The sequence below is a fragment of the Diabrotica undecimpunctata genome, chromosome 10, assembly GCF_040954645.1.
Source record: "Diabrotica undecimpunctata isolate CICGRU chromosome 10, icDiaUnde3, whole genome shotgun sequence".
NCBI lineage: Eukaryota > Metazoa > Arthropoda > Insecta > Coleoptera > Chrysomelidae > Diabrotica > Diabrotica undecimpunctata.
In genome coordinates, this window is record NC_092812.1 from 519843 (window position 1) to 531554 (window position 11712).

Sequence of the window (11712 nt, forward strand, 5' to 3'; positions counted from 1 at the left end):
TAGGGAACTTGACAATTGTTTTTTTATTTATTTATTATATTTGTCTACATATAGAAACAACGCATACCAAATATCAACCCTCAAATCGCAATATTTAATTTACAATGAACATTTAAAGTTATGATCGCCAGCTTTTCATTTTAAACAACACGAGCTATATGACGTCACGCTGCTCGTTCCAGGACAAGAGAACAACGAACTGGCAACACTGTTGCCGTTGCCACACACTGTCATTCATAATAAAGTCCGTGTCAGACGGTCAAATATTTGATCAAACTAGTTTGAGCAAACTGACGTAATGACGTCATAATTACAGTTTGTTCAAATTTTAAAAATCTACCTGTCACACGATCATTCAAATTTGATCAAATTGACGTATGTCAAGGAAATTAATTGTCTTTTTTGCTTATTTTATTAGTTACTTGGCTTTATTTACGATTCTAATTTTTCTTATACACAAAGAAAATAAATAGGGCGAAAGGATTTTTATAATAATATGGATGTTTGACATTATAAACAGCTTCTTTCTCGGTATAAATCAATTATGTAGAAACTTGTTCCTGGCTGCAAGATATTTTAAATTTTTATTTTTATTTTATAACAAAATAGGAAGACAAATAAACCACACACTGTCAACTACAGAAAAAAGGAAATTATCGTTATGTCTAACTGCTGATTGTCATTTGACTTTAGATATTTTTCGACCAATCAAAATTAAAGTTTGATCAAACTGACCTTGAAAATAGAAGATCCTCTATTTTTAAGGAGCGCCTAAAAGGAGGACTTCGCAGATTGTGCCGTGACGTCACACTTGACAGATATGAATAGTGACGTCACCATCATCAATTATGTTATATTTATATTGTATAACGTAAATTAATAAGATCGTCGCTATAGTAAAAAGACTTATTCTGGTAATTCGGAAAGTTTCTTCACCTCCGATTAAGTATTTCTCTGGCAGATGAAAAAGGTAGCCTAATCACGAATAAACTTACCGACAGATAAAATATTTATTTGCCAAATAAGTTATCTGAAAGATAAATTGTGTTTATTGCAGTTTCTAGGTTATAGTGAAAGTAAAAATATAATCTAAATATTGTTTTTTAGTGTTAATCTTGGGTGAGAGACACAGTTCCGGCTTATTAGATTAGATTTCTTAAATGAAATCTAAGAGTGTGATGTTTGTGAACGTGGTGCGAAAATATAATATTTGAGAGAGGATGAACAATTTTAATTTGTGTAATGAATAATGAAGTTTTTTAATAGGTTTAGCATTAGGTAAACCAACAGTGATCAGTGAATATATGTAAACAGTTGTTAATTGTTAATAAAAGATTATAAAAGTACTCTACCTCGTTTTCTTCACTTTGATATTATTTACTATATATGTATATATATATATATATATATATATATATATATATATATATATATATATATATATATATCTACATTATATATACCTTATATATATATATATATATATATATATATATATATATATATATATATATATATCTACATTATTTATATACCTTATATATATATATATATATATATATATATATATATATATATATATATATATAAGTAAAAAGTAATGGCATGTCTCGCAAAACAGAAAACCAAAAATGGTATATCGATGGAAGGCAACCGTATATACGTATTTCTGACTATTGGTCGTCTTCAGTACGGTGCAGCCAAGTTAGAAAAGGAGCATATTAACTTGGGAAAGGATATATATATATATATATATATATATATATATATATATATATATATATATATATATATATATATATATATATATATATCTATATATCTATTATTTTTTGTGAGGTTCTGAAACTGCTTCCTTGTGGAACATCGAATTTAAATATTGTGTTTATATGGGATTAACCCATTTACGGCCAAAGGTGCGTAAACGCAACCTTTATTGTTAATTTTTTTTTGGCCCGAAAATAGTTTTTTTAATGTTCTCTTTTTATTGAAGTAACATTTCAATAGATTGAGGTATATAGTATCATTTTTCTTTTGATAAAAATATTACTTTTTAAATATTTTAAGATTATTATAATTTTGCATAATTTAATGATTTATGCACATCTTCATACAAAAAATTTTTCCGATACTAATTATAAACTTAATTCATATTAAAAATAAAATTAAAGACAGTCAAGATTTCTTTTCACGCAAAAATAGTCTATGTATCTGTTGATACGTATTTCGCTTTAATAAAGCTCATCAGAACAGTTATTCATACGCTTTCTCAACGTGAAAATTAATCTTTTCCTGTCTTTGTGAAGCAACGATAAAATGGCTTCGAAACGGACGCAATAGCGACATCTGATATTAAATCCGTAAAATAGTTTCGAAACACAATTCAGATAACTGCCTTAATCTGAACCTTCTATAAATGCAAGGTATAACAGACGCTGATAAAGATGTTAATAGAGACATGGGGAATCTAAAATTTGCATTCCACGACATGTCTCCTCAGCTAAGCAGAAATCGTTAGCGAATTGGTTTCTTGTACTCATACAGAGTAGATCCGAATAAAAATAAAATTAAAGACAGTCAAGATTTCTTTTCACGCAAAAATAGTCTATGTATCTGTTGATACGTATTTCGCTTTAATAAAGCTCATCAGAACAGTTATTCATAGGCTTTCTCATATTTTGTATTCTATAATTATAAAAATATGTTGAAATTTTTATTATTCTAAAAACTTATTCATTCATACTTTAAAAATAAGGTCTATAATTGCATGTTTATACGATGGATTCGTATACGCACCTTTGGCCGAAACCATATTATATTTTTTTCGTAGACTAAACAATCTGAAATTACGATCTCGTCAATAGTCAATACTATTATATTTGCTTTTTTCTTGACTTAAATCAGTTTGAAAGTTTCCTTGTGTTTATTTGTTTTATATTCCATATAAGTTGAAATAAGGTAAGCTAAATTATTATCATATGAATGCGTGTATATAGTAGTAGTATATTTTTAATAGTGCATGTTTTTGTTTATTTTAGTAAATTCTCGAAATAGGTAATGAAGAGGGCACTAATTACTAAAGAGTTAATGGCTTTGTTAGAAGAAGACTCAGACTGTGAAAATGCTGACTCACTTGATGTGGTTTATGTGCCGCCGGAAACAGATGAAATTTCCGATGTAGAAGACATTGATGATAATATTATTGGTACAGAAGGAATAAAAACAGATTTTTGCAGGTATATATGAAATACAAGTGAATGGGAATTCTGATGATGATATTCCTCTGAACCACAGATCAAAACGTCCAAAGAAAGAACCAGGCAAAAATAATAAATCCAAATTTGTCCCAAGTTGGGTAAAAACAGATACTTCTTCGTACTCGGCAGTAATTCAACATCAGTCTGATCGATATTTAGAAAATATAAAAGCCAACCATGGAGGCAAGTAACATTGAAGTTTTTTTACTCTTTTTTGATAAAGAAGTAAGTGAGAGCATTCGATATTTTACAAATATTTATGCATCGCAGAATAACCGCCACAGATTTAAAAAAATTTATTGGCATATGTATATTATCTGGTTATCACAGTCTGCCTCAACTTGATATGTATTGGTCGAAGGATGAGGATAAAGAAGCGAACATTGTAAGAGAAAGCATGAGCCGACATAGATTTCGTTCAATCAAACAGAACATACATTTGTCAGACAACACCTTACTGAATAAAAATGATAAATTTGCAAAATTGTCACCAATTTTTGAAATAATTAACCGAAAGTTTGCACAAAATTGGAGTCTTTGCAAAAAATCTTTCCATTGACGAGGAAATGGTTCCATATTTCGGGCGACATTCGTGCAAAATGGCCACATTGTAAAAAGAGACGATAATAGTGCAAGAAGAAAATGTCGGATGTGCAAAAGTAATACTATTTATTTATGTAAAAAGTGTACAGTGCATCTACACCCCGAATGTTTCGAAAATTTTTATCTTAAAATTTAATTTACAGTTAAGATACAATATGTTACTTTTTTAAAAATTGTATGCGTATTCGGCCAAAGGTGCGTATACGCACCAACCTGTTTTTCCTTTCATGAGAAAAAAAAAATCTTTTTGGTTGTAAATTAGTCTTAATTTATGTGTTTTTAATCCAATCTAATAAATCAATTGTCAAATTTCTCTTTGTTTATTGTCTTGGCCTTTAATGGGTTAATCCACAATTATTGGTTTCTGTTTATCTGACAGATAAGTAAACACCACATAATAGATGGGTACATTTTATCCTACAAATAAACGTTTATCCTCCAGATAACTATCTGGCAGATAGAATCATATTTATCTGGAGATGAAAAGATTGGCCCTTAGTAGAATAATACTAACACAAAATTATAAAAGCTTAGATAGTAATATACTAAGATACACAAAATGAAGTTATTTTAAGTAGTCTTAGTATTATTCTAAAGAAAGAAATATTTAAATTTGTAGACTATTCGCTTTATAACACAAGTTTCTATAAGCTGTAGCTATAAATGAAAAATTAAATTTTTGCTAAATTTTTAATTTTGTCTTATCAAATGAAAAATATTTTGCATCAAATAGTCACGAAGAAATTTTGCAGAGTTATGTTAAACGAGAAATTATATTAAATGTAGAATAAAACAAAAAGGTGACAGATAATAATTTATTAAAAAGTACATGTGTAGTTACTTAAGTTAAATAATTATTAACACATTCGCGGGCGTGTCTGCAATTGCAGACACATGTGTAGGGACAGGTCTGCGATTGCAGACGATTTTTGTACCATCAAAAATATCACGTCTGCTACTGCAGCCGCAATGCCCATAAGAAATACATTAAATATGAAGGTTGGTGTCCCTATATATCGAGTTTGTTGTCAGGGAAGTGTCCCATGAAAGCATTTTATTTGACCTTGATTCTTTCGCGCTCTCCTACTCACATTATATTTTCCTGGCGTCACGTCTGTTAAAACAGGCAGTCTCTCCATATACTTTGCATGGTGCAGTCGTTTATTGTGCGTTTCTACAGACGCGTTTTGGGTGTCGCAAGCAAATTGTCGCAATTATAGCAAAAGTAAGTACATTTAAAAGTTTATTATTATTTTTAAAAACTGCCTCAGATAAAATCTATATTTATTCCCACGATAGACTAAAACAAAACCATTATTTTCACTGGTATATTTATTCTCAAAATAGACTAAAACAAAACCATTATTTTTGCGTGATTGCTGATTCGATATTGAACAGCCAGACTTATTGTTTAGTTTGAAAGTCGCTCAAACCTTCGGCTAACGCTAACAGATACATGGTATATTATTACCTTGTTCTACGTGTTATTTTTCGTCCATCACATATGACTCTTACATATTTTTGTGCTTAGCCTATCTTTGAAATAAAAATGTATTGACGGTCAAAGTAAATTATTTTACAAATAAACACTTGTTCCAGGTTCTGAAAAAATGGACCCTAAAGAAGAACGCAGATTACTGGATCTTTTTGATGAAGTTGAACCTGAATCGGATGATGAAAATGATGATCACGAGAGTAGCAGCGATACAGACCAATTTGCTGGATCAGATGATAGATACCTAGAGTATTCACCTACAAATGATAGTTATTCTGCTAATTCATCTGACGAATCTAATTTCAATTCAACTCCACTACCACCACCAGATAAAACTAATTCAACTCCGCTACCTGTCGTAGGTCAAACTAACCCAATTCCACCACCTGTCGTAAATCAAACTGTAGAGGTTGCGGATGGTTCTAGTTCCGAAGAATCTGATGATTGGGAAGAAACGTATGATGACATACCAGACTTTCAGTTCGATCATGCTGCTGCCGGGATACAACTACATTTTGACCATGAACCTGTACCACTAGAAATTTTCAAATTGCTTTGGACTGACGAAGTAATGGATCTTCTTGTAAATAGTACCAATGGATATGGTCTCAAGCTGGAGATATCAAATCGCCCTAAACCTAAACATTCCAGAACAACTAACTTTGTTGAGACTACAAAAGAAGAACTTTACAAATTTATAGGGATTTCTTTATTGCAAGGACAAATTCGATTTCCAATTATGCGAAAACTTTTCTCATATGATCCACTATACTACCACCCTGTATTTTCCTATGTTATGTCCGGACGCCGATACGAACATCTGCTCAGATGTTTCAACTGCACAAATGAAAAAGACAAAAATGATAGGCTCAATAAAGTAAGTGAATTATTGAAGATTTTGATTAGGAACTACCAGAGCGCTTACTCTCCCGAGGAAGCATTGTCCCTGGATGAGTCCCTATTATTACATAGAGGCAGGCTGAGTTTCAGACAATACATCAAAGGAAAGAAAGCAAAATATGGAATCAAATTCTACGAGCTGTGCACGACAAAAGGTTATACTTGCAACATCGACATTTATAAAGGCAAAGAAATAGAAGAAGGCAATATGACAAAATTGCAATCTATCGTATTTAGGCTTCTTTCACCTTTTTTGGACAAGGGACACCATGCTGTTATGGATAATTATTATAACAGCGTTCCCCTGTCAAACCAATTACTTCAACGTAAAACTCATACAACAGGAACCCTTAGGTCGAATCGCAGAGGAAATCCTAAAGAAATCACCACCAAAAAAATTAAGAAGGGTGAGCATAAATGGCTGCGAAAGGGCAAGGTGTATGTCTCCAAATGGAAAGATAAGCGGGAGGTGTTGATGATTACCACCAAATTCCATCCAGAAATGATCGAGACTACTAATTCTTACAACAAAACTAAAATTAAACCAAAAGAAGTCTCAGAATATAACCTAAATATGGCAGGTATTGACAGAAGTGACCAGTTAACATCTTATTACAGCTGTCCACGAAAATCGATACGATGGTATAAAAAAGTAATATTTCATCTGATTGACGTTACTGTTGTCAACAGTTACCTTCTTTACCGAGATATAACGAAATCGAAGATCACCCTTCTTATGTTTCGAGATGCTATAATAAAAGATCTACTTGGAATTTCACCAAATATAAAAGACGGAAGAAAACTTGTCAAACGTGGGTCGATAAATAATCCCAGGGAATGTTCAAGTTCAGCCCCTCCTCAAGCTGCTTTACAACATGTTTTGGAGAAAATACCCTTGCCTTCCAGTTACAAAAGAAAAAGTTATTTTTTGAGATGTCGCCAATGCTCCAGAAATGGAAAAAGAGGACAGACATCATGGCGCTGCTCTGGATGTGATGAGAAGCCACCGCTATGTGCAGGAGATTGTTTTAAAAATTTTCACTTGTAAATTTTCCCAAGTATTTTTTTCTAGAGAAAATGTTTTCCTCTTGCGTTGAGTATTATTAACGACAGTAACTAGTTTTATATCAAAATACGTGGTTTTTTATTTATTTTGGCAATATCTGTTTCTACTACTATGCGTCTGCAATAGCAGACTGTGTCCCTGTACATTCAAATTTTCAATGTATAGGGACACGTCTGTAATAGCAGACACCTATTTTTTTCTAGAAAAAAAGACGAAATCGCTTTTCTAACTCTTGATCAGTACTTATTATTGCAATAAAAAAGGATTTTAAAACAAAAAACTAGTGATGTTCTGAGTAGGTTAAAAATATACCAAGTGTCCGCGAATGGGTTAAATGTATTGATGATCATTATCAACATTGTTAGATACTACTAGTTCACTATTTAACGTCTCCTTAACAAGAGTTTTCTCTTTTGGTGTACTCTTACTTAAATTTACAGATTTTAGTTTTCTTCTTTTTGTAGAAGTAAATGATTTCTGTTTTGTGATATTTTTATTTGAAGGCTCTTGGCTTGTGGCGGGACTGCTCATAAAGTTAATATTAGAGGGCATTGAAATGTTAGTAACTGCTAAGGCAGTTTTCAGATGATGATTAACAGATTTCAAGTGGTCAAGAGATAAATCCTTCGAAATTACATTTTGTAAAATATTATCTAAATTTGTAATGACATTTTCTTTAAGACCTTCTTTGTTATTTGATGTGTTAGAGATATGAGAAAAAAGCTGTTCAACATCACCTGACACGGTTTGATTTTTAGAAAATGAACAGTCTTCAGGTTGAATGTGATCTGCAGTATCTTGCATTGCTACATAATGAATGTGTTTACATATGGTATTTTTTATTAAACAATCTATACAGGTACAGCTATATGAATGTATACATATATTGCAAAAATTACATTTAATGGAGCAGCAACTAACAGTTCTTTGTCTTTCAACGAGGTATTCATTGTTTTCTTCTTTTAATATATAGGCACTGTTATCTTGTAACATTGTAAAAGAGCAAGCTAATGCAGTTCGATGTCTAGATTTTATAGAGCTTTCAACCGGCTTACCTTTTTTAAGCTTTATAATCCTTTCGACAGTTTTATCCCTTAAAAACAACAACTGGTGGATACTCTTATCCAATCTTTTCATTTTTTTCTTATCTAAATAAAAGTATTTTAAAACTTTATGAAAATTTTCAATGCCCATATTGGTATTAATTCCACAACCCTTCCTATAACAATAGGCCCATTGTTGGATGTTATTTCAGTAGTCCTGCTGGAAATATTTACCAAAATTGTATGTATCTGCATCATTTAGAATTTTACCCAAAAAGCTATTAATACTCTCTAAAAATCTATCTGAATCTAACATATATTGCAGCTCTTTCAACATCTTGTATACATAGGATTTTTTTTCAGAATCAGATATTTTATTAAGATTTACTTGCCATGCCCTATCTATTTGCCAGGAACATAACAGCCTATTAGAAACAGAACCCATTACATTTGACCAGGCATTGTAAAAAGTGTTAGTTATGTCTGACATGAAAACGTTCGACTGTATAGTACCAACATGCTCATGTATTTTAGAAAAAAAAAGTTGGTAAATAAAAGTATCTTTTCTATTTGAAAATAAGAAAGCAGTCGGAAATCCATTTCCAAATTCATCTTTCACTAATACTGTCGTAAGTTCAAAGTCATAGGAGTTGAGCCCATGAGTTCCATCAATGGCGATAACGGATTTGCCAAACTTTATTAATATTTCCTTTTGCACAACATTCATGAAAAGACAAAAATCATTATTGTTAAATTCAGGATGATTATCCATTAGTATGCCCTGTTGTTTGTAAAATAATATTGGACATGAATCAGTCTGTAAGCATTCAGTCACCCACAAATGAACACTGGTTGCGTCATCTTTGTGCCTACATCCATCTTTCAAATCAATGCCATAAGAGTGTTTAATGTTCGTGATATCTTTTCTTGTAAGTAAATCAACTCTTTTTAATTCACCTCCTATGCTATCCCGAACATTCTGAAGTACACTAAAAAAGTAAAATATATATTAGGAGAATCATACACGCTAGTTTAAAGTTGTAAACTGTAGTAAATATTCATGATTAACATTTAAAAAGTGGTTTAGTGGTAACATTTTTGTTTTTAGTTAAATTTGTGTATATGCAAATATTTTTCTTACATTTTTGAAGAAACCCCCAAAATAAGCTTTGAAGCAATATTTTCTTTATCTGATTTTGGTATATGTAAGTGCTCTATGTCATCCTCATGTCCATAATGTGTTTTAAAATATTTTATTACACAACAATCAGTTTGAATATTTTTAGATACTATTATTTGACTAGTACATGAATTAACCATTTTGAAGGATCCTTGAGATTTTAAAGCTCTTTCTCTATCTTTTTTTGCAGAATAATTTTTTGAGGATCGAATACATTCATAATAAGATGTTTCCTGTTCTTTGTGACGCTTTACTCCTGTGACTTTGCAGTACTGAACATTATTTTGTTTCTCTTCCTGTGCCATCCACACAGTAAAATCTACAAAAACAACATAAAAGTTGATTACATGTCAGTTATACTACTTATATCTTACAGTAATAAGTTATACATAAAACTACCTATAAGATCTAAATTTTTGATATCAACCTGCATACTTACATAAATAATAATGTGTAAGTTTCCTATACTTACCTAAAAAGTTTTTGAATTGCAATTTTACCAACTGGGTAGGTTGCCCATGGTTTTTGTGCAAATAGAATCGTAAATCCCTATTACCATTAAAAAATAATCTGCACTGTAAACAAGTATATTTCTTTTGAGCTTCATTTTTTTCAAAAGATTGTAACTGTACTGATTTCGCATCATGGCCATAATGAGTTTTAAAGTATGATACAGTAGATACTTGTGTCAACATTTCTGACCATTTTTATTTGACTTGTGCAAGAATTATGTGTTTTTCGTAACTCCTTAGATTGAGGTGTGCTTGGTAGACCTGTATTAGTACAGTATGAGAAAGACAAACATTCATAATAATGTTTTTCTAATTGTCCTGAACGCATTAATCCATTGGCTTTGTAATACTTAATTCCATATTTTTCCTGTTCCTGTACCATCCAAGTAGTAAATTCTAAAAATACAAATAAACTTTATTATGAAAATGCAAAGAGTAACAAATTTATACCTACCTGAAAAGTCTTTAAACTGAAGATTGACTAATTCTGTAACACGGTTGTGTTTCTCCATTAAATGAGCACGTAAGTCTTTATTAAAATTGAAAAACATGTTACATTCCTTGCAGCAATATCTTTTAGAACTTTCATATTCTATATAATTTGCATACTTTTTATGCAAGTTTCTATTGTGCCGATTAAGACTTGATTGGGTCTGAAACACCTTATTACACTCAAGACAAAACACTCCCATTTTCTTTTCTTTTTGAAGAAAGAAATCTATAAATTCTACAATTAAAATACCAACGAATTGACCGTCAAAAAATAATTTCTTAGGTTATACGTTATTATACCAAAGAATACTCGTATATACCAAAAATCACGTGGTGGGTGGTGACATCACCTAAAGTTTAGAAACTGATTGGTGACGTCACGGCACGATCTGCGAAGTCCTCCTTTTAGGCGCTCCTTATTTTTAGAGGATTTGATCAAACTCAGGATGTGACGTCATATGCTGTCAATTTTTTGGTTTGGTCAAACTAGTTTGATCAAATATTTGACCGTCTGACACGGACTTAACACATATTTTTATATGGCTTATTTAGTTATTTATTTATTTATTCTAGCTTGAAGAAGACATGGATAACTATGTTAAGTACAAGTTAATGGGTGGTCAGAAAAAAATGGAAACTAATGTAGTGCCTCATATATTTGATTGCCAGCAAAATAGAAAAAGATCGTTTGAAAATCATCCCACTGCTGCAGGTACTAAGAGAACTCCAAAAATAATTGTTGATGAAGCTATTTCTTTGGTGCCACAAGATCCAGTTTGTATTCAGGAGAATTTGGAGATAGTTGCATGTGGTATAGGTCGGTTATATTTATTTGAGAAAAATGCGATAAGCAGCACTATGACTGGTGAAGAACAGGATAGTACCGACCTACATGAAACATAATATGGTATATTTTATAAGAAATTGGTTCTATAAATTTGTATTGTTATAAACAAAGCTTAATTTTATGTCTTGATGATTTTGTGTAAGTTTAAATTACTTTGGTCATATTTCTGCAATGCATTTTCTATAAAATGTTCAAGCAATAATTGGTTTGTATACAAAAACTAATTAATAATTGAGCAAACGGTAAGTAGTGAAAGATAAAAAAATATATATTTAAATAATTTATAAAACCTTGAAGTAAAAATTAAAAGTTTATCT

At 31.0% G+C, this 11712-nt stretch overlaps 1 protein-coding gene across 2 annotated transcripts; it reads right to left on the minus strand.

Moving 5' to 3' along the window:
* Positions 1–8572: 8572 nt before the first annotated feature.
* On the minus strand, positions 8573–10818 carry LOC140451842 (uncharacterized). 2 transcript variants are annotated; one of them, XM_072545746.1, is made up of 4 exons: positions 10511–10818; positions 10017–10452; positions 9506–9863; positions 8573–9353 (listed from the first exon to the last, which is right to left on the minus strand). In XM_072545746.1, exons 2-4 carry the CDS (start codon positions 10237–10239, stop codon positions 8573–8575), a joined length of 1362 nt encoding a protein of 453 aa, XP_072401847.1. In that variant the 5' UTR covers positions 10240–10452; positions 10511–10818. The 2 variants fall into 2 exon arrangements, with proteins under 2 accessions (XP_072401847.1, XP_072401846.1); XM_072545745.1 differs by having other exon boundaries at positions 10017–10818.
* Positions 10819–11712: the final 894 nt, after the last annotated feature.

Excerpts from the sequence above, each read along its gene's own strand:
- LOC140451842 (XM_072545746.1), bottom strand. The coding sequence starts at position 10,239 with ATGTTGACACAAGTATCTACTGTATCATACTTTAAAACTCATTATGGC. Across the intron at positions 9,864-10,016 it reads GCAATTCAAAAACTTTTTAG|ATTTTACTGTGTGGATGGCA; the intron begins GTAAGTATAGGA and ends TTGTTTTTGTAG. Across the intron at positions 9,354-9,505 it reads TTGGGGGTTTCTTCAAAAAT|TGTACTTCAGAATGTTCGGG; the intron begins GTAAGAAAAATA and ends TTACTTTTTTAG.